Here is a 23,365-nt window from a genome sequence, read left to right on the forward strand (position 1 = left end):
GGATAATAGTGCCTTACCTTAGGACTGCTGTGAGAATTAAAGCCAATGAACTTCTCAGAATGGACCTTTTATCTAGTAAGTGCTAGCAAAGCCAGAGGGCACAGTGGCGTTCAAACAGTGCCTTGGAGCAAGTGAGTGGACAAGATGGGGGAGGCCAAGTGGTAGAGGGCACAGCCTGAGAGAAAGCAGAAGCAGGAGAGCCTGCTGCAGCCCCACACAGGGCAGGGAGTGGGGAGGGCTTGGTCCAGGCAGCTCTTAGAAGGCACATTCCTGCTGGGCCAACCTGGACGAGGACTGAGCCGTGGCTGGAGTCTGGAGACAAAACTCATAGCCTGGTTCTGATTCGCCAGGGACTAGATTTTGTGCCAAAGGCTTGGATCTCACAGGCGTATCTTTCCAGCCCATCCCGCTCCAGGTAGATAAAGAAGGGAGGTGAGGGTTACTGCAGAGGGAGGTCGGTCACCAGAAACTATGCCATCGCCAACAGGGAGGCACCACGGTGGAGAAGAGCAGTGGCCCAGTCCCCCGCCTGCCCTCAGAGCCAAGAGCGCCTAGTCCCGTCTCCCCTGCGCTCTCCAGGGAGAAGGGCTGCCAGCAGGGCCCAGTCTACTGCCCTCTCAGACCTTTCTTGCCGCCTCCTTGAGAACAAATGAAGGTCCTCCCCACTCCAGCCCTCTTCCCTGGCTATTTGGCGCCACACAGGAGTTGTCTGCCGTGCACACGGGCTGTGGATGTGAGGCGCTCTTTCCCGGGCACACAACACCGCCTCAGGAAAGGCTGTGTGCCTGCCAGGCAGGGCCCATCTGCTGACGCGCTTTTTAAAGCTGGTCTGTGAGATGGTGGCTGCACTGCCTGGTCCAACACTTGGTGGGGAGATCCTGAAGGGCGGAAGGAAGCCCATTCTCATTCATCTCTGAGCCCTGACCCAGAATAGGAGATTGATAAATGTTTGATGAATTTCATGTCCTCATCTAAAAAAAGAAAAGCAGTGATGTCTCCTTCACCTTGTTTTATGGATCCAGTGAAGTCCTATATTTAGAGGGTCCTGACAGGGGCACCTTCTCCCCGCCCAGCTGGTCTTGGCCCCTCTCTGGAAGGTCTGTCTCCTCAGCTCTGCTGGTAAAGAAAGGACTGCCAGGAAGACCAAAGCTGGAATTTAAAACAGTTTTATTAAAACAAACGCAGTGTACACTAGCATCACGGTGTTACACGAACTTCTGTCTGACTTATGTGGATCAGTTTTCTCCAGGCCACTGGGCAGGGCAGCTAATCTGCATGGATGTGCCCTCGGGCTCCCTGGTAGCGGGCGCCACATTGCTCAGACCAGGCAGCCAGGCTGCCTCTGACCTGGCTCCACATCTGGCACAGAGGCCTTGCACTGCCCCTGGCAGGTCCCACCCTGTACACCAGACCTGAGGGACATGGCAGACATGGCCTCTCAGTTGCCTCTCTTCTTAATAACTTAAAATCCGGGTAAGAGGGAAGACCTGATTAAAACCCCAATGCAAGAAAGTCCAGGAAAGAGTGACCTACATGCTCTGGAAAGTCTGTGGGCTTGCAGTGGGAGTTTAAAGTCTCATCTTGACTGGAAAAGCATGGTTTAAAAAAAAAAAACAAACAAAACGAAGTAATACTGACTTTAGCAGCAATCCCAAACAAGGAAGATGATGATAAATGAGGGATTCATTCTGGTCACGGCAAAGAAAGATTATGTGCTTCTCCGTGCTACAGACTGGAAGACTGATCTGGCTTCCGGAACGCAGACGCTCCCTGCCCTTCCCTGAATTGAGGGTAGCTTTGCTCGGCAGAGGGGGAGGACATCCAGAGGACAGAGGAAGGTGGAAAGACTGGAGGGGGGCAGGCTGTGTGACAGCAACGAGAGAGGGAAGAGGCCTCTGTCGGACTTCTCCAGCCCAGCTCCCTGAAGGCTGCGGGCGCAGCCCACCACTGCCATGAGCACAGGCTCCATTCTGGATCTACGGGCAGGCGAGCTGGTGGGCAGAAGCCTAGCACTGACAACACTGCTGCAGGCGATTATGCAAAGTGACAAGTGATTGCTTTCCTTTTCAGAGACAATCCCTTTGGAAAAAGCCTTTTCCTGAAGGTCTCTGGGCCTTTGTGGACAAAAAGGCCTGAAAGGTGTTATGGACCAGGTCTTTCTGCTTGCTCTGCAGACTCTGACCACACAGTTTTCCAGAAGGGCAATGCCTGGACGGGCCTAGGGCCTGGAAGGTGCGAAGGAGTGTGTCAGAGGGCTGGGGGTGTCGGGCACGGTGCCTGCCGTGTCTCCGCTGCGGCCTGCCTGGGCCAGGGCTCTCCGGCGGGCCAGGCGTGACTTCGAAGGAGGGGAAAGTTTCACAGAGCAGAAGCCCTCAGTCAGTGCCTCTGACTCTTCTGCCAGTTCGTTCTCCTCGTGCTGAGATAGCTGGCGGTTAAGGGCTATGGCCTCAGCTGCAAAGAGAGTCAGGTCCATTGTGCTGCTGTTTCTGCAGGGGCAGGGCAAAGGCACAGAAAAGAGGCGACGGGGCTCAGTGGGGTCAGCCGGGTCAAATCCTGACACCACCACCAGCTGCTGCTTTTCATACTCCCACCAGATTTGTCTGAGCTGGCACAGACTGCCCTGCAAAGTAGTTCTTTCATGGGGTTGACTCTCACTTCACTGAGGCTGAAGTGGCTTTGGGCCTTAAGTACAGTCCCTGGCCTGGGGAGTCAGGCCAAATGCCCCCTTCTGTTTCAAGCACCCGCCTCTGAGCTCCCGTGGTTGTGCACACAGCTCTGCCCAAGGAAGGGCCCTGGCAATTGAAACTCACCAGGTATGCCCTGCTCCTCACCAGGGAGGGAGTGCCAAGAGCTGGGGCTGTGCCTTTGTGTCTGTGTCCCCAGAACCCAGCTCAGGGCCAGCATATAACAGGCACGTTGGACTCAGCGAGTAAATTTTCTAAGGTGGATCTGAGGTTTGGGGTCTTAGGATATCCGGAGGTGTAGCTCTAGAGAATTAGGTGGGAACCCAAGCAGGGCAGTGGCATTTTGGCTCAAATGAAATTGGAAATGTAAAGGTGTAAGACTTCTCTGTGTAGAAACTGGCTATGAGGTTGGTTCCCACAAAGCTTTAGCCTTGGCCCTTTGGGATTAGGGCACTGCAAGCTGGAAACACAGTCTAGTGTTAGAAGGCACCAGAGTCAAACAGATCTGGGTTCAAAGTTTAGCTCTCCAGACTAGTGTGTGGCTTTGAGTAAGTTAGCTGGAGCTCTCTCTGGTTCGCTTTTCTCATCTATAGGAGGGATAAATGTGCTGTAAACACCACAGAGGTAATGTATGCAAAGCCCTGAGCCCCACATCTGGCATGTGCTCTATGCTGTACAGTGGCCAGCGTTATTGTCTAGCAGTGTCTCTAACAATTGGTCCCAGTGGCTTCTACGTTCCTGTTTCCTGCTGCTTTCACCAACCCAACGCAGAAGACAGCTTCAGTGTCAGTAGCCAGAGAGGCCTCTTTTTGGGTGTAAATGCTGATTAATAGTTAGGATTCAAGTGGATATACACCACAGCACAAAGAGAGGCCTGAGAAGTACTGGAAGGCAGGGGAACCAACCAAGTAGAAGAGAGGGCGACAGATCTGTTATAGAGAGAGGAAGAGAAACGGGCAGAGAGGCAGGGAGCCCCTTCAGGAGAAGGGTATCTGAGCGTAGTGATGTGTTCTCTGCCCCCACCTCCACCCCAGTGTGTCTGAGAGCAGGAGGGTAAGTCACAGCCAAAGAAAGAAGAGTGCTGAGTGTCGTGGGAACATTTACCTCTGGAGGACTTGCGGCGTGGGGAGTCCCCTTTCTGGAGCTTGCTAGAATGGGAAGGATAGATGTGTGGGTCAGCAAGGCTTCCTCTTCAAGAGCTGCCCCCACCCAAGTCAGCACAGAGTGGGTAGAGGCCCTGGCCCAGCACCAGCCTTAGGCCACATGTGCTCCAGGTCAGACCTTCCAAGGAGGGAGGGAGCAAGGTACATCTCCAAGCCACCTGCCCCTGCCTGCAGGGCCTCTCTTTGCCAGGCAAGGTCCTGCTCCAAGACCCAGCTCAAGGGTCACTTCCCCTGTGACATATTCCCTCTTCCCTGCTACCTCCCTAGATCCTGGTCCTTTGGGGCCCCTAGGGCTTTTGATGAGCATCTGTCATGCCCGCCCTGTCATTTATCCCTCGTCTCCTTCTCCCCATAAGAACATGAAGGCAGGGGCAGGGTCTTACTCATCCCAATGTCTGGCATGTGGTTGCTGCTCAGTAAAGAGAATAACTCCGGGGTGGCTGGGAATGAGCTGCTAAGAGACTCTTGGATTGGGTCCGCATCGGGTTGTAACACAGGGCAGGTGATGCTTGCTTTCTTCCACTGGCGGGGCCACAAGACAGGCTAGGGCCAGGAGACACAATAAACCACAGCAGGTCTGGCACACCCCCTGGAAGGGCTGAGGCCAGGAATAATGATTAACCAAGGAGGGATGGTTAACATGGTTTCTAGTGAAGAACTGGAGGCTTAATTTGGGGATAATATAACGTGTCCTTCAGGAATGATGTACCCAGACCCACAGGATGAGAAGAGCCAACATGCCCACAGTGTAGCCACACAGCAGGGCAGCAAGGCCGTGCTTCTGGATGTCCCCAGCTAATGATATTTTTGCATGAAGGGATGGTACTACAGGCCTCAAATATTGAAGCCACGCAGTTTTCTGGGCTGTGTGCCTCTACCAAAGTGTGATGGACATGCCAATTCCCCAGAGACCTCTGTCCATTCCAGAGAAGCAAGGTTAGAGCCAAGTCTGTCACAGCAAGGGGATCTGCCTGGGCTAGGTTAGTCCCCAGTCCACCCAGGTGCCCAGGAATGGAAGCTGCTACAAGATTTCCCTCAGTTCAGCTGATATCAGCCACCTGGGCTACTGGTCAGCGCTCCCTGGTATGCGACTTCCTCATGGCTGTGCCACAGGCCTGAAGAGGTGGACCATCACCCTTCCCTGAGTCACTCACCCCCTGCACCCATGGGTGCTGCAGAACTTGGGCAGCACTCAGTCTCTGCTTTGCATCGCGAACCAGTAGCTTGGAGATGAGATCTTTGGCCTCCTTGGAGATATGTGCCCAGTCCTTGTCAGGAAACTCATACTTGCCTTCTTGGATGCTCTCAAACAGCTTGTCCTAGGTAAAGAAGATTCCTCCTGAGGCCAGACTGCCAGGGACTGGGCAGCTGACCTCGGCTGAAGCTGCAGCTCATGTCTTGGGTGCCTTCCCTGACACCCACCCCCCAAGTCATCAACCATACAGCACACCCTCGGAGGGCCAGGGTGGTCATGCCACTTGGTGAGTGAGGTATCGGGACTAGAGAAGAAAGCCTACACTCCTTGGCCCTTCGTGCTGGCCCACCATGAGAGGGCCGTGGCCTCCTCCCAGGTCTCGTCTCCCACCATTAGCTTTATCCCACTCTTCTTCCTGCACGCATGCAGCTGTTGACATCTCTGTGCCTCTGCTGTTCCTTCTTGTATTTCTCACCCCTCCTTCCTGGGGCCAAGACTCATTCTTTACGACTCAGCTCAGGTGTGATCCTCTTGAACAATCCTCCCCTGAACAACCAGATGGGTGGAGGGCACGATTATCTTAACTTTGCAGCTGTCCTCGGATAGCAAAGGGAAGTGGCACTATAAACCCCCTTCCAGATCAGGAACAATTCCCAGTCCTGTCTGACATTGGACAACCACACTGAACGCCCCTCCAGGCCCCCCACTTTCCCCCACGCAGGCCTATGCAGTAGGGTCCCGGGGCTGCACTCACCTGGCACACCCTGCAGACCTCTCCCCGGTCCCAGCCACAGTCAGCCCCACAGTGGCCCACGAAGGGGGGGTAGCCGCTCAGCATGATGTAGAGGACCACTCCCAGGCTCCACAGGTCACAGCGCTTGTCATAAAAAGTGGCCTCGTCCCTGAAAACCTCCACCACCTCGGGGGCCATGTATTCCGCAGAACCGCACTGTGGAGGTCAGGGTTGGGAAGGGGAAACGGCAGAGACGAGAGAGGCTTAGTCACAGGGGGAGGACATGGCAAAAAGCAGAATGTCACAGGACTTGAACAAGGGGATGGCGCTGCAGAGGAAGCTGTCAGGAAAGTCAGAGTCTGCCTGTTACCCCAAAGCACTTAGAAAAGTTGGATCGGCTCGACATTTGTAAACTGAGTCCTATGATGCCCCACAACTGGCGATCTTGTCTTGTCCAGTCCTTCCCCTAAGTAGGCGAGACTTAGTCAAGAAGCTCTAGGAATCTGTCCCTGCCCCAGTTCTCGGTAAGCAGATACTTCCTGTCCAGGTACCTCAACAAACCAGGGGCACGGCTCTGGGAGGGAGATCTGCAGACACTCAATTCCGTAAGGCAAGGGTTTCTTAAAGTGACGTTCTGCTAAGTTTCCCTGCTAGCTCAGAGCAAGGAAGTATATGAATTTAAATTTGAGGCTATCAAAGCTAGGTGAGCTCTTGGAACAAATCCAATCTCCCACTCTTCTCACTTACAGATGGGGAAAACCCAGGCCTATGAGGAAACAAGGCAATTGGCTCAAGCATGTCAGTGGCAGACCCAGGACTGGAATCCAGGATTCTTTCCTTCCACCCTTGCAGAGAAAAATACTAAGATGAAAAATCCAATTCTTTTTGCTCACCTCTTCATTATTTCACCAAGAGATATCTTCCTCTCCCACCTACCCAACTAATGTGATGGGAGGATGGTAAGTGGAGAAAGGACGTTTTCTTTGTTATTGGCAATTAGAGTTAATAACTTTGAGAACAGGGCCTCCCTGGTGGCGCAGCGGGTGGAGCACAGTGTTGTGGAGCTGTACACAGCCTCTTCAGCACCAGTTTGATTCCCAGCCAGCCAGGGAACAACCCACATGGTGCAGCCGACCTCTCCTGACTCTCCCGCTCAGCAGTGTACTTCGGTCAATCTGCCTGTTCTGTTCCCCACTCTGTCTCTGGTGAATCCTCTCACCCCCCACATCTTGGGCCTGTACCCTAGCTCTTCTATGCATAAATAAATAAATCTTTAAAAAAATAACTTTGAGAACAACGTAGCTCAGTATAAAAGCTAATACAGAAACATTTCTAATAATGTTGTTCAGAATAAAAATACGGGCACATTTAAATGCATGCCTTAAATAAAAATTATTAGGAAAATTTACTTATGAAGCATACGAATCTCAAAGAATCATGATAATTATAGTGTATCGAGCATGTACAAGAGATGTCTTAGGATGAAGGAGCCCCCAGCAGCACTGTGTGAGTGTGAAATGTGAACTGAAAGCAGCATTGGATTGGAGCAAAGATAACAGCCAAGCAATCCTGCATGCATGGAGCCTGGGAACTCAGTTCCCACCACAGAGAGACCATGCGCTCCGTGCCCCACACAGGTGGATGAGCCATTTGTCTGAACGTGAAGAGGACCTGGAGCTGTCTGCATGCTTGTATGTGAAAGGGCTGGCCTGGGAGCAGGGCCTGTCTTTACCTGGTCAGGAGTCAGATCTCAGCCTCTTCTGAGAGGCACAGTTTGTCCGGTCATTGCCAGAGGACCCACCCCCACCTAAAAGCTCTAATGTCAGTTTCACTAGCAATGAACCACTTAGGAGGAAGGGTTTTACCAACATAAAGCAGTGAGTCAAATAACCCAGGTACCAGGAAGCGATGAAGATACACCTGATTTTCCTTCTTTAGCCCACTGTCTGGGCTCCGAAGCTTGGGTCAGGGGTGCTCTAAATGCACAGGAGCCCAGAAGAAAGTGGCCCAGAGGGCACGGCCATACATACTGGTGTAGTCAGCTCTGGTGTGGTGATGGGGGTGCAGGAATTGTTCAGTTTCACCTCACTACCCAAGTCAAAGTCACAGATTTTCACTGGAGACACCTAAAAAAGAAAGCCGAAAACAAAGATTACAAATAAAAGAAACTAAAGGGCTTAAGGAGCCCAGCATGACCCTGGGGGCTCAGGACTGCGTGCAGCCACTGCAGCTTCCTGTCACATCACCGCTCCCCTCTCTGGGTTGACTAGAATCACCTGCGGGTTTATCCTAAGTCCTCTTCCCCACACTCTTTACTTCCTATGCTGTGTGAGCTCATGGTGTCAGACTGCTGCAAATTTAGTATGAAACGTAGCAAACCTATGGAACTCTTGCTGACCAACAACTTGTAAGCAGAGAAATTAATACATATTCCTGAAAGGTGCACTCCTACAGCCCATTCAGTGGAGGGCAGAAGAATCTGAGTAAAACCCCTGACCATCTCAAGTGGCTTAGTGTGACTGACTCATTCTGGTTTGCTTGCTTGGTATTTTGTGGGTTTAAGCATGGAATGTCCTGAGGTCCAGGAAACCCCTTGGCTGCAGGCAAACTGGGATGGTTGATATCCAGGTGATATCAACACAGCGGCCAACCCCCCAGAATTGGATGTGTGCTGCCCACAGACAGCAAGATTCATCTCTGGGGCCAAGTGGGAGGGCAGTTTGTGTGCACAGAAAAGTTGGAAGCTATATAGTGAGTCAAAAATGCTGGTTCTGTGAGTCCCAGCTCAGCTATTTACCTGCTGGGGAAGCCTGGACAAGTCTCTCAATTACTCTTTCTTTCCTTCCTTTCTCCCTCCCTCCCTTCTCTCCCTGACATTCTTTCTCTTTCACCAAGCTTCTCTTTTAAAAAAGAAATTGGTAAAATATCCATATACAGAACATAAAATACAGCACATTTCACCATTTTTGGTGTACAACTCACTGTTGTATAACTTGTACCACTGTCTGGTTCCAAAACTTTCTATCACTCTAAACAGAAACCCTGGATCCATGAAGCAACAACTCCCCATGCCTCTTTCCCCAGTCTCAGTAACATCGAATCAACTTTCCACCTCTATAAATGTGCCTATTCCAGATATTTCATACAACATTTGTCCTTTTGTGTGTAGCTTTTTTCACGTAGCACACTGTTTTCAAGGTCCCTCCATGTTGTAGCTTGTATCAGAACTTCATTTTGTTTTATGGCTGAATAATGTTCCATTGTGTGGTTATACCACATTTTGTTTATCCATTCATCTGTTGATGGACATAGGTTATTTCTAGCCTTTGGCTATTGTGATTCATGCTGCAGCGAACACTGGTGTTTAAGTCTGTTTTCAAGTCTTCTGGGCATATACACAGGTGTGGATTGCTCAGTGCTGTGCAATACTATGTTTAGTATTTTTTTTTATAAAGTTGGGGCTCCAACCCCATAAGACTGGTATCCTTTTTTTTTTTTTTTAAAGATTTATTTATTTATGCATACGACAGCTGGGGTATATAGGCCAGAGATGCGGGGTGGTGAGAGGATGCACCAGAGACAGAGTGGGGTACAGAACAGGCAGATTGACTGAAATACACTGCTGAGGGGAGCAGCAGCGAGACAAGAGAGGTATGCTGTGCCATGTGGGTTGCTCCCAGCACGCTCCTCATGCTGCAGAGGCTGCGGATTGCTTCATAGTGTGGTGCTTAACCCCTTGCACCACCAGGGTGGCCCTATGTTTAGTTTTTTGAGGAACTTACAACCTCCACACAGATTATACCATTTCATGTTCCCACAAGCAATGTACCAGGGTTCTAATTTCTCCACATCCTTATCAACACTTGTTATTTTCTATTTTTCTAATTATAATCTAAATAGTAGGTGTGAAGTGGTATCTCATTGTGGTTTTGATTTGTATTTCCCAAATGACTAAGGATGTCAAACATCTTTTCATATGATTATCAGTCATTTGGATACTTTCTGGAGAAATGTCTATTCAAGTACTTTGTTTTTAAATTGGATTTGTTCTTTCGATGTTGAGATTTAGAAGTTCTTTCTTTCTTTATTTTGGATATTAAATTCTTACAGATAGATGATTTCCATATATTTTCTCCCTTTCTATGGATGGCCTTTTCACTTACTTGATAACGCCCTTTGACACTCAGTCTCTCTTAATTTGTTTTTCAACCACAAGAAAAGGGCACCAAACCTGTGCTATGAGGATCAAATGAAACAAAGGACAAGAAAGTCCACTGGCAACCAGGTAACAGAGTAGTTTAAAGCACCTCTGGAGTTCTGGGGCCAGACTGTCTTAGTTTTAATCTTTATTCTACAACTGGCCAGTTGAGGTGACTTTGGGTGCATTTCTTTTTTTTTTTTTTTTAAAGATTTATTTATTTATGCATACAAGAGCTGGGGCACAGGCCAGAGATGCGGGGGGATAAGAAGATTCACCAGAGACAGAGTGGGGAACAGAACAGGCAGACTGACTTAAATACACTGCTGAGGGGAGCAGAGGGCGAGACAGGAGAGGTCTGCTTGGCCATGTGGGTTTCTCCCTGGCTGGATAGGGATCAAACTTGTGCTGCAGAAGCTGTGGATTGCTTCATAGTGTGGTGCTTAACCCCTGGCACCACCAGGGAGGCCCTGGGTGCATTTCTTAATCCACCTGAACTTCAGTTTCCTCATTCATAAGAGGAAGATGATAATCATAACTACACCATGAGATTTTACAAGTACTGAGTAAAATGAGTGCTGGGCACAATGAAAACATTCAAGAAAATGTTAACTATAATAATCATTAATGATCATCATGATAAGGATAAATCATACAGTTATATATGCTGGAGTCACTGACAGGAAGTCATAAGATCTTATTTGAACCAGCACATTACTGTTCCCTAAAAAAGGGTCTTGAGCACCAGATGGCTCACACATCTATGCAGTCATTCCTGATTTAAGAGGTATCTCTAAGTCTAGACCAAGACTTGTGTGTTCATGCACTGGCACATGTATACACACACAGAGCTATGAATATGGGCTATGGGAATCGCCACGGCCTACCAAACAGAATTGTTGAATTCACACATGCTAATGGAAATACAAACACTCCCATTTACTACCAGACTGAGTTAAAGTTTAAAATAGGTTGCATTTGTTCAATACCAAGTATAAGTGTTTGTTTGTTTATTTATTTATTTACTTAGATTTATTTATTTATGCATACGAGAAAGGGGGTACAGGCCAGAGGTGCGGGGGCTGAGAGGATTCACCAGAGACAGAGGGAAACAGAACAGGTAGACTGACTGAAATTCACTGGTGAGGGAAGCAGTGGGTGAGTCAGGAGAGGCCTGCTGTGCCTGGCCCGGGATCGAACTCATGCTGCAGTGGCTGCGGATAGCTTAACAAGCTGCATCTTAACCCCTTGCACCAACAGGGAGGCCCAAGTGTTTTTTTTTAATGAAGGAAAAGATAAACAGCTGGGACTACATTAAAGTAAAAAGCTTCTGCACAGCAAAAGAGACAATAACCAAGATGAAGAGACACCCCATAGATTAGGAGAAAATATTTGCACGCCACAAAACTGATAAGGGACTGATATCAAAGATCTACAAAGAGCTTTTACAACTCAACAAAAACAAAACAAAGAATCCAATAAAAAAGTGGGGAGAAGAGGTAAAAAGACACTTCTCCAGAGAGGAAATGCAGGTGGCCAAAAGGCCCATGAAAATATGCTCAACATCACTTATAATTAGGGAAATGCAAATCAAAAAAGCACAATGAGAAACCACCTCACATCAGTAAGAATAGCCCACACTAAAAAAAACTAACAACAACAAATGCTGGCAAGGAAGTAGAGAAAAAGGAACCCTCTTACACTGCTGGCGGGAATGCAAACTGTGGAAAGCTGTGTGGATGGCCCTCAAATTACTAGAAAGTGATCTACTATATGACCCAGCAATTCCACTCCTAGGGATCTACCCAAAGGACACAAAAACATTAATTCAAAAAGAAACGTGCACTCCTATGTTCATTGCAGCATTATTTATAATAGCTAAAATGTGGAAACAACCTAAATGCCCCAAAACAGATGACTGGATCAAGAAAATGTGATATATATATATATTTACACAATCAAAAAAGATAAATTTATGCCATTTAAAGCAACATGGATGGAGCTGGAGGGGATTATCCTCAGTAAAATAAATCAGAAGGAAAAAAAATCAGATGGTTTCACTTATAGGAGGAAAATAGGGAAACCATACAAGGGATTGGAAAAAAAATGACAAAACTAGCAGGGAAACTATAAATCGAGACATTCATCAGGGGAGGGGGAAGGAGAGGGATAAAAACAGGAGGGAAGAGCACAAGAATCTGTGGTGATGGTTCACGGGTGCCTTGGTGTGGTAATTTTATGGGGACAACACCTGAGAGGAGAAATCAAACATTGCATAAAAATGAACAATGATGTAAAACTATAGAAATGAAAATGGGGAAAAAAGTTTTCTTATTAATAGGTCACTTTGAAAACAAACCCTTCTCAAGAACCTGCTTCCTAATTATTACTTCTGGTGGTACACACCACCTGGCATATATACTACAACAAAAACATCATTTATAGGCAGAGATTTGTTTAATATAAGGTTGGGTTATTTCTTTGTGACGCACATCAACCGCTCTAGGTAGATGCCTTGGACTAGAAAACATTCATTTTGTGAAGGTCTCGTATATTTTAGAAACTCTCAGACTTAAGCCAATCACACTGCTGCTAAAGAGCAAAGAAAGGACAAAGATTAGCCCTGCTTGGAATGTAGAAACACTATACATCAGGCATAATGTTCCCACGTATTATTGCCATGATACTCAGTCAAGTTGGTCACTGAGGCTGAGAACTGCTAATGGCCTAACACTGAAAGCAACGGTGGCTTCCCTGCATCGGTGTAAACTGTAACATCCCAAATCGGGCCCCAGGTACCTTTTCTGGAGATTCACATAATATATTTTCTGGCTTCAGATCACGGTGAGCAATGCCTGAGAGGACAAAGAGCAAAGAAATGGTTAACATATGCACATAATTATCAAACATTCCACACACAATTAATTTTTTCCAAATGCTGCTGTTCTCAGATTAATTCCCAATTATGGTACATTAAAAAATCAACGAGCTGCAGGAGGCAGAAGGAGCCAGAGACACAAACCAAAAGCACAGTTGATTCTGCAAGTTCTTGAAGCAGAAGCTTTAGAAACCTGGCAGGGATAAGAAGGCTAAATGAATCCCAGCCAGTCTACCTTTCAGCAATGTCAACCAAGAACAAGAAAGCCTAATACAATGACACAGAGCAAAGAGCTCTGCAAATGGCAATGCTTGGAACAGCAATGCAGAAATAATTAGTGCCTTGTTTGAGAGCATCTCAGGGGGCTGAGGCTGCTCTACCTCATTTCTTCTTGTGTGGCCGATTAAAAAAAAAAGATTCCTTCAGTGGGACTCCCTGAATGTTCAGAGGATCAAGTGTTAGTTAACAAATGCCCCAAAGCTTGTCTGACTCCCTTTCTCACCTGCTCTGCAAGTCCAGGACAGTTCTGCCAGAAGCTCAGCAAGGACAGCTTTGGCCTGAGAGTTCTGTTCTTAAGAGAGGCCACCCCTGCATTTTGGCCAGAGACCTCTGAAGGAGCGGGCAAATAGCAGCTTACCCTGTGAGGGGTTTAAAAGCTACTGATCTGACTAAGGTGGCACCTGGGGTAAATCACCTTCTAGACAAAGACAGGGAAAAAGAATCGACTCATAGGGTCATGGTGATCAACTGGCAGACACAGGAACCTCCAATTCCTCTTTCTTCCTGCAGAATGTACAGCTCAGAGACAGAAGGGTGGGAAGGTTGAGCAAAAGCCAAAGAGCTACTGCCTGGGAGTGCTGGAAAGCAGTAAGGGTTTCCTGGGCTAACAGGAAAAGCAGAATCTGTTTTATGAAAACTCCCTCGTTCAACTTCTCAGGCAGCCCTCCCATTCCCTACAGGAGGGCAGCGGCCCAGCCCACCTGAGGCACTTCACTAGAGAGGAAAAACCTGAGCTCCAGCAGCTAAGTAACTTCATCAGTCACCTAATTGAATGAGAACCCAGAGCAACTCTGCCCAGGCTGCACAAATTGAGTCAGGCTACAGCTCGCCGCACTAAAAGTGAAAGATATTTTCCATTACAGCAAGTGCTCCCACAGAAGGATCACGAGCCACACATGGCGCCTTACTCTCCAAATAGGTGCCGATGGCCCAGTCGGCCTCCAGCCGGAGAACTGAGAGCCACGCTGTAATAATGGGCCTGCCTCGGTGAGCATACCAGCCATCGAGCGGCTCTGGTTCATTTCCCAGAGGTTAAGCTGCAGTGTGTCCAGTATTTAAAAGTATGGAACTTGTTTCAGGGCTGACCCATTCTTGCCCAATTCATCTTCCCAGCGTGAAGTTATTTAGAAAACAGCCAAGTTCGGCTAGAAATCGTTTTTCATCCCCTCCAACTTCTAGTCACGTGGGCGGCTGGCCAGCTAAATGTTAACAAGCACTTCAGAACTCCTAAGACACCACCAGCCTCATTCCCTTTAGTGCATTATTGTAAAAAAAATAAATAAATAAAAAATAAAACCGCCTTTACCTCCCTCCGAGGTATGGATCTTGTAAAAAGCGTGACCCAGTTTTGCAATCTACAGAGGCAGCTCGGGGAGCAGTTGTAAATCTTTGTCAGGCAGGTGTTACCTACATGCATCCCAGCTTTCAGAAACAGAACTACTGCTATTCATCATGCTGTGGAAAGTACAGGCACCCCCTTCTAGGAATTTTCATCCCATGTGCAAGTCAGGCCCCCAATGTGGGTGCTGTCAATATGGAGATCTCTTTCAGCCACTGGAGGAAACAAGATGGACCAATGAACGTGAGCCCCCTGCCCACATGCCGCATCAGCCTGCACCATGGGGCTGGCACAGGCGGGACACACCAACAGCCTGTCTGCCAGCTGCACTGAGCATGCACATCTAGGGCGGCTGCCAACATCTACAGTCGTGAAGGGGACAGAGCTAAGTTACAGGTTATTTGCTCCATCCCACCCCTTACCAGGTAGAGTGCTTTATTCTAAGGGAATCTGTGTAAAGAATAAAAATGCTGGGCCTCCCCTGGTGGCGCAGTGGTTGAACACTGGGCTGCGAGGCTGCCTGCAGCCTCTGCAGCACTGGTTCGTTCCCCGGCCTCCGGCGAGGGTCCCACAAAAAAAAAAAAAAAAAAAAAAGAATAAAAATGCCTGTAGGGATGAGGGTGGAGGAGATGACGTTATTGAAGAACTACTATGTGCCGGGCACATAGTGCTAAACAAAGCAATACATGTGTATGATGCACACAAGGATAAAAGGGTTAGAACAGAGCCTTGCACATCACAAGGGTGACTAAGTGTTAACTACTGCCCATGATGTTATCATCTCTCCTAATTCCCATCATAACTCTGTGGAGCAGGCATTATTATTGAGTAAGCACACAGCTGGTAAAAAGGTGAAGCCAGAATTCACTTTTTTTTCCCTGAGAGTGCTGTTGGGTGAGTTTTAAAAAAAATGCATGGAACAGTCCAACATATTTATGAAAAAGTAAATATGTCTATCTTGCAAAAAAGATTTAATTTACCACACAAATACATATATAATCAGTTCTGGATAAGAGATTGTAAACCTAAGTGTATCTCAAACTATAGTAGTTTGCTAGTTACTATCATGATAGTCAACGGACATCTCTAACTTTACCTTGTTAGTAGAAAAATGCATTTTCTATTTATTGTGAACAGCTATGGAACTACATATATACCATCATGTCAATTTTGAAAAAGGAGATAAAGGTGATGTATTTTAACAGACTAGGAGGAATAACACCCAAGTAGTTATATTAGAAAAGTCACATTATGCACAGGCTTGCAGTCCTCGTTTGGCAAGGAAAAGGAGATCATCTATATATGCGCACATGCACATATACGTTGTTCAACACAAAATTTATTCATTCTCTTACCTGCCCTTTCTCCTGTGTTTCTACCCTGCTCATTAGCTCCACATCTAGCCACCATCAACACCAGAAACCTAGGTCTTCCCTTGCTCTCAGGGGTGGTCTGCCAGCTGCACCAGTTCCCAGTCTAGCTGAGCCTGTCCCTCTCCCGGGGGCCCTGGAAGCTGGCTAGCCCGACCCACCAAGCAAGGCAGAGGCTTGGCTCACCTTTGGTGTGCAGGAAGTCAAGGGCAGCAGCAACATCCCGTACCACTCGGCTAGCTTCTCGTTCATTGAAGTGCTTCCGCTTCTGGATGTGGGTTAGGATGGAGCCTGGAGAGCAGAGGGCACAGGAATGCCTCTTCTGGTTCTAGGCAGTATGACTTCTCAGAGGCCAGGCATTCACAAGTTTGGGATGGGGACATAGGTTTATTCATCTCTAAATGTCCAGCACCAAGTGCGGTATCTGGCACAGAGGAGGTGCCAGCACAAAACTGTACTGAACAGATCTGGACTGCTATCTCCTGCTATCTATCTGGTATCAGCTATGAAGGACACAGAAGGGAGAGAGAACAACTATTTAAATGACCAAAAAATATAAATGTCATTGGGGTACATTTGAATTCTGAAATTAAAAAGAACTAAAAGCGAATCCACACGGGGTTGGGGGACCTTAGGAACTTTTCCTCCTCTGCATCTGATCTTAGATGCACACAACAGTACAAATTTCTAAACCGAAATATGAGAACCTCACTGGATATGTAAGACTCTAGAAAAGAGAAAAAAGCTGTTTCCCTCAACTTTCTCATATTGTTATCACTATCATCATTATGTTAACAATGACTAACATTTATTAGATAGTTACTATGTGCCAAGTACTACATAATACTCTTTAAATAGATTATCTTATCCTTACAACTGTACAAAATATAGTTATCCTCATTTTATATGGAGAACCTGAAGCCATGAATGGCTAGGCAACTTGCTCAAGATCACACACCAGTCAGTGGTGGCATCAGGACTCAAGCCCATTAAGACCAGCCTCTGTGAAGATGGCCCTCAGCGGATTTGTGCCCTGATTGCTGGGGGGAAAGGTTGCCTTGAGCCAACCACATTCCCTTTGCCCACTGGGTATGGCCTCAGTGGAACTGTACTCTAAGCGATAAGCTCCCAGATAACCCCGTTGCATCTCGTATTCAGACACATCATTCACAATCCTGGTGCTGCTGGGCTGGGTGGAGGCGGACCCAAGAGTGAACATATGGTTCGTTCTGTGGCCTTTGCTCACGACCAAAAGTCAGGGTTCTTATCTCTGTATCCTAGAAATGGCACACGTTTACTTATTATCTCTGGTTCTTGACATAGGAAGGAGATGAAAGATCTTTCATGTGTCATATTAATTAATCAAAGGACCCAACATGCTAGGGAACATTTGGGGGAAACAAGCTCTTGGCTAGTTCTCAGGCCTAGAGTCTCTTGTTTCCAGCATACCCAATTGGTTTAAAAATGTTAAAGGCTAATGTGTCACTATACAAAGGATTTCACATAAACTATCTTCTTTCATCTCCACAGCAACCCAGGGAGGTAGGTGCTGTCATCATCCCTATGTTACAGATGAGAATACTGTTTAGAAAGATTACATACTTGCCCAAGGTCACACAGTTGGAGTTAGACTTAAACTTAGCTTTGATGGTTTCCAAAGCATGCTCTGCACCGAGCCCCTCTGCAGCCCTCCACTCAGCCCCAGACATCCTCCTTAACATTCACCTTGCAAACATGTCCTAGGGGTTGGGTGAGTGATGAGGAAGAAAAGGGCATCTCTATCCCTTTCTCTGTGTCAGGAAAGCAACTTTAATATCCATCCCAGTGATTACATATGTGGGGGTGACAGCAGTGGTGGTGGTGAGGAATGGCAGCTCCCATCTGAAGGATGGCACATTCTCAGGCCTCCTCCCTACTCTGGGTCTGTGTCCTAAACAATGGGACCTTCCTCCCCTCTGGTGAGCCTTCCTGGACTTCACAATGTATGCAAGAGCTTCCGGCCCATAATTAATTTAGTTAAATAGTGAACACACCAAAATAATGGATTGATAAATTGATGACTGAATGTATCTATATATGAGCTCTATTGTAATGAGAAGGTTTTTGTAGAATGTCCACACAGGTGACATTCTAAGCTCTGCAAAATGCTAATTATCATCCTTGCCTCCGGCCTCCCTTCTCCCAAATCAAGGGCAGTTTTAAGTCCTTCATCCTTTTTATTAGCTTGACTCGTTTTAGAAGTCTCTGGGATTCATGATGGATGATCTCCATCCTGGATCTTAATCAGAAGTCCAAACACATACTCAGCAGTAAGTACCTCCTTGCAGTTTCTCAAAGACCAAGTAAAACCTTGTATCATCTTCAAAGAACTCAATCAGCTCCAAAATGTTCCTTAAATAGGGGAAAATAGGAGGAAGGGGAGAAATGGTATTACATATTAAAGCTTAGAAATATGCAATGAAAATATACAACACCCTATAGCAGGGCAGAAAACAACTTAGAATCAAAATGCTTATTAAAGACCCGTGTTTGAGAAGTAGCCAGTGGTGTTAGCAAGATTCAGGTCACCTTATCTTTCCATAATGTTTAGTCTCTGGTGTTTTCACCAAGTCTGTGCTGTCAAACCCCAACCCTAAAACCCACTAGGTAGAGTTATAAAAAAGTCTCGGTCACATTAAACTGAATAAAATCTGCAGCCGACTGGAAGCAATTGCGGCTAATAACACTGAATAGTAGGTGTGTGTCCTGGAGGCAAGCAGCAAATAATTACTTGCCCTCCCTCTTGCCCATAAATCACGGGGCAGTATTTACATTGCCTGGAGAAAATGGAAACATCTGTCAAATAGACTTGGGGCCTAACGTGGGCACCGCTAGACCCTAACTGCTAAGCGCTGCTTAATGAAACAGCCGCATTCCGGCCACCACAGCACTTGTGGCCTTCCCCCGTGAGCACTCTCTGTCTGCCTGAGCATTACCGTGCTCTGCCAACAAGGTCGTCTTGTAACTCAGTAGGGAAGTCACCAGCCTGGATATCGGAGGTGTTGGGGGCTTTTTTCTTTTAAAGAATGAAATAAACCAAGTAGAGTCTCTAATGCTGAACTCAGAAGCTGCAGGGTTGAAAATAAAAATCTGTCCCTCATAAAAAAATGCTGACCACTTTGGGAGACACCAGGCTTTTACTAGTGTGAAGGCGTCCAAATAAGATGGCCAAAATGGCCTAATTTAAAAGAAGATTGTAGAGGCACTGCCTGGAGTTAAATCAACAGCAGCCCCCATCCTCCAAGCTTAATGACAAAGCCATCAATACCGGGCAGGGCCACTGGCTCCCTGCTGACCCTGCTGTGGAGGGAGAGGGAGTGGGAAGCAGAGTCTTAGAGGTGACCCTGATTTAAAGCCACAGTGGGAGAGCCACTCATTTGGAGCTGGAGGTGAGCAGACTAAGAGTGGGCTAAAACTACCTTGGCCCAGTTATTGAGTACAGGGTGTTACACAAGGGTTCCTAACTCGGCAGTAGATGCACGTATATATATATTCTAGGGACAGAAAACATCAAATACTTTTAATGGTTCTTTACATTCTCACTTATTAATTAAAACAGGTCCCAAAAGATTTCTACCAGGTAATACTTAGTCTCATTTCCAGAGACACTTGAAAGAAATAAAACCCAATTCTGCCCCCAAACAGACACCAATTCAGATTCCTCACTCCTCTAACTTGCCTGAATTGTTAATACTTACAGTATCTCGGCCTAAAGAGTTCCTTTGCTGCTGCTGCTTTTCTCCATCTCTCATTGAAAGATGAAAGGAGCTATATGCATTTGGGGCGGTGTGGGGGGAGGATCTAAATGCTAGAGTAAGCAGGTGGTAATAAATAACCTTTTCTGTGTCCAAGCATCCCCTCAGAGATGCACAAGTTACCCAAAATTGTACTCACTCGTTTCCTTGACACTGATAGAGCGTCTCCACCTCTCGAAATACCCTGCTCCGGCTGTGCCCTGCTTGTTTTTCGATGATCTGTGGGAAGAATAAAATCTGTCATATACACTCACCTGACCTCAAAACACCCCCCAGCAGGGGCCCTCTGGGAGAAAACATGGCCAAATTCAGGCCAAACCCTGAGTAGGCCTGGGTGACATGGCACTGTGGCTCCCTCAGCAGAGCAAGAGACGGTCCCGAGGACTTTCCAATCTGTTCTACTCTGAAAAGTTACAGAGAAAATTCAGGATCAGATTACCTTGAAATTCCCTCCCAACCCTGAGACTCTAGGATTCTTCAGTTGGATGCTGGTAGGGAAGACCCTAACAAGACCAAGAACTGGGGAGTCATGCTGGGAGAAGAAGCCTGTCTCCAGGGAGCTTTCAAAGACCAGGAAAGGCATAGACAGAACTTCTAAAACCAAAGAATGGTCAAGTCAGGGGTCAGTGTTTGCACAAAGAAGCTAGAGGGCAAGGAGGAAGATTTTACTCTTGTGATTCAACTTTGAAGAAAAGGTCTATCATCCATAAATGTATTCAGATCTTTGAAAAACAATTCATATTTTTAAAATGTGTTTTTTACCACGCTGACACATATTTTAAAAATAAATTAGTAATTTATACTAATCTGTTTCCAAAAAGGAATTGAGATGACATATATTTTTTAAACCTATGAAGCAACGGCTTCAGCAAAAAGGAACACAGCTCATCAGAAGTGTTCTCATTTATAAATCCATAGCTAGAACGATGGCTACTTGGTTAAAAGGAGAAAAAAAATGCCTCTTTTAGGAGCTGAAATTTGGCTGTGCTTCGACCTGGTGGATTTGAAATAGCATGAACCCTTCGATTCTAGTTCAGTGGTTCCCATACTTTGGTGGGCATCAGAGTCTCCTGGAGAGCTTGGTGAAAATAGACTTCAAGCTCTATTAAGCCTCAGTTCCCACATCTCTAAAATGAAGATAATAATACCCGCCTTCCTACTGTTTCATGCAGTGGTTTCAGAGATGAAGATAAAGTGAACTGGTTGAAGTAGAAATATTTTACAAATTACAAAGTGCTATATTCTATATCAAGAAACCAGGGCCTCTGTGGGCTGTGTTAGCATTCCAGGTAATTCTGATATACATGCAAAGTTTAAAACTGCTCTACACCTGGGACTCTCAAACTTTAGTGATTATCAGAATCATCCAGGGAGCTTGTTAAAATTCATATTTCTGGGCCCACCCCTAGTTTCTGATTCAGTAGGGTTGGGACAGGGCCAGACTCCCAGTACTTCTAGTCAGTTCCCAGGCAATGCTGATACTGCTGGTGCTGGGGCCACCCTTTAAGAACCACTGCTCTAGCTCCATCCCTTCTTCCATGGGGAGTTGGCAAATGGGAGCACAGAGGGGCCAAGTGAGCCACTCCAAAAAAGCCATGCAGCTAGAAGCCACCTTCCTGACCCAAAGCGGAGTGCTGGGTGCTCATTATCATGATTCTGCACTTCATTTGTACAGCAATTTGTAATTTGTAAAATGTTTCTACTTCTACCAGTTCACTTTATCTTCATCTTCAAAACCACTGCATGAAACAGGGAAGGAGGGTATTATTATCTTCATTGTAGAGATGTGGGAACTGAGGCTCAAGTCAGTGACTTGCTCAAACTCAAAGAATAGTAGTTTGTCCAAACACATATTCAGGTAGGCATTCTAATTCCACATCTGGTTTTCTGTTCCCTGAAGCTGACTTCATCTGTCAGAATAATAAACAGCAGCTTACCATGAGTCAGGCACTTTATACATACTAACTTACTAAATACCCACAAAAATACTATGTAGATTCTATTATCATGACTGTTTTACAGATGAGGAAACTGAAGGACAGAGAGGTTAAACACATTAACTTGTCCAATGTTACACAGTAAATGATTACAGAAACCAAGATTTGAAGCCAGTGAATGTAGCTTTGGAGCTCTCGTTCTTTCTGGCCACTGTATTGTGAAATACTAAATTTATCTGGCTTAGAATGAGCTAGGACTGATCATTTTCAAAGTGAAGCCTGGCATCCAGGGAGACACTCACTTTGACAGCATACTCTTTGCCATTCTGCAGGCTCACTGCACCTTGAACTTTGGCATAGGCTCCCTCTCCAAGCAATTCAGAGGTCAGCTTGTACACATCTAGAGTTGAAATGGATGAGAGGAATAACAAGGTGAGTCACCCTTTTGTAAGCTAAGATGGAAATAAGAGTTTCTGTCACTCAGCTTCCCTGGCCTGACAACACAGGCACAGGGTAACTCCACTACACTCTTAGACCGAAGATGACTAGGTCTTCCAGCCTCTCAGAACCCCGCTTCTCAACAACCAGACCACATGGTAGGCATCTTGTTCCTCATGTCAGAAATGAGGTCAGTGGAAGGGTTTCAACTTGACACACACATCCTGAGCACCTACCATGTGCCAGAAAACATTAACCTCGTACTAGGGACAGAGTGAAAAATAAAACATAGTCCTACCTTTGAGGGTCATAGTCCACTGGGGAAGATAGATACACAGGTGACCCCAGAATAAACCAGGCTGGGGTAGGTACTACCACAGAGGGATAAGACACAGTAAAAAGAGCAGGGGGTGGGAGAAGTTATATTTCTTCAGGGAATCTGGAAGATCCTCACTGATGGGGTATGATTAGTTGAGCTCTGTACTAGCATTGGTGACACAAAGGGGGGATAAATCACCATTTTATTATATATCACACTCAAATGAAGTCATTGGAGATTTTTAAGAAGTTTCTAGAAATTAACCACAGGAAACAAGAGACAGAAGATGCAAACAGATGCTTTGAGGTTTTTAGGGTATTGAGTCAGAGGTTTTAACAGAGTAATAGGTCTGGGTTGAAAGAACATTTAGGTGACCTGTCCAAGCTCACAAACAACACAAGATCTTTGAGTTCCCTCCAAAGGCAGTCACATTTCCATCATGGCCTCGGGGGAGCTGACCTCTTCTCCTCCTTTGGCCTCCATTCTTCAATGTTTTCCTCTGGAGGTGGCCTAGCTTTTAAACCCACAGACTGAGCAGAGTACTTTTTGACCAAGAAATTAGATTTTATCACTCTTAGTCATGGGAAGTACTATAATTGCAAAAGCTTTCCTTGAATAACAGGAAATACTCTTGTGTTCATCAAAAAAGAAAGACCTGTTGATTTGGAAACCATTCTAGAAACCTTTGGGTGTTTGTACAATCCCCTGCATTTTTCCCTGCTCCAGCTACTATTTAAGTGAAACACAGGCAGCCAGACAGACAAACACTGCACTAACTATCTTCTTGGTTCCATCACAGTTTGGTCTTGCAGCTGTTTATAAGAACATACTACTATTTGTGAAGTATTTTAAATCACATGCTTCTCTCACCAATGAGATACGAGCCTTTGATATGTCAGGATAGGCTGGTGGTTGAAGGGCCAATATTTCTGACTCATAAGAGGTTTGTTATTAGAATAACTCTACAAAATAATCCATTCATGGCTGGAGAGTGAAGAGATTCAGGAAATTTACAAGCTGTACCTTTACAGTGGGGAA

At 46.4% G+C, this 23,365-nt stretch overlaps 1 protein-coding gene across 9 annotated transcripts in view; it reads right to left on the bottom strand.

Moving 5' to 3' along the window:
- Nucleotides 1-913: 913 nt before the first annotated feature.
- MKNK1 (MAPK interacting serine/threonine kinase 1) overlaps nt 914-23,365 on the bottom strand; it is a 42,682-nt gene continuing 20,230 nt past the window's right edge. For 8 of the 9 annotated variants that reach the window (XM_037498500.2, XM_037498498.2, XM_037498501.2 and 5 more), the window contains 10 exons: nt 21,873-21,970; nt 19,773-19,852; nt 18,157-18,230; nt 16,026-16,130; nt 12,773-12,828; nt 7,806-7,901; nt 5,797-5,991; nt 5,002-5,166; nt 3,789-3,832; nt 914-2,486 (listed from right to left, as the gene is read on the bottom strand). In XM_037498500.2, the coding sequence (XP_037354397.1) occupies nt 2,219-2,486; nt 3,789-3,832; nt 5,002-5,166; nt 5,797-5,991; nt 7,806-7,901; nt 12,773-12,828; nt 16,026-16,130; nt 18,157-18,230; nt 19,773-19,852; nt 21,873-21,970 (1,181 nt within the window). In that variant the 3' untranslated portion in view covers nt 914-2,218. The remainder of the gene's footprint in view (nt 2,487-3,788; nt 3,833-5,001; nt 5,167-5,796; nt 5,992-7,805; nt 7,902-12,772; nt 12,829-16,025; nt 16,131-18,156; nt 18,231-19,772; nt 19,853-21,872; nt 21,971-23,365) is intronic. The other variant, XM_054690911.1, reaches the window with a different exon arrangement.

The sequence above is a fragment of the Talpa occidentalis genome, unplaced genomic scaffold (genome assembly GCF_014898055.3).
Source record: "Talpa occidentalis isolate TD23 unplaced genomic scaffold, MPIMG_talOcc4v2.1 talOcc4.9, whole genome shotgun sequence".
In the NCBI taxonomy this organism is placed as follows: domain Eukaryota; kingdom Metazoa; phylum Chordata; class Mammalia; order Eulipotyphla; family Talpidae; genus Talpa; species Talpa occidentalis.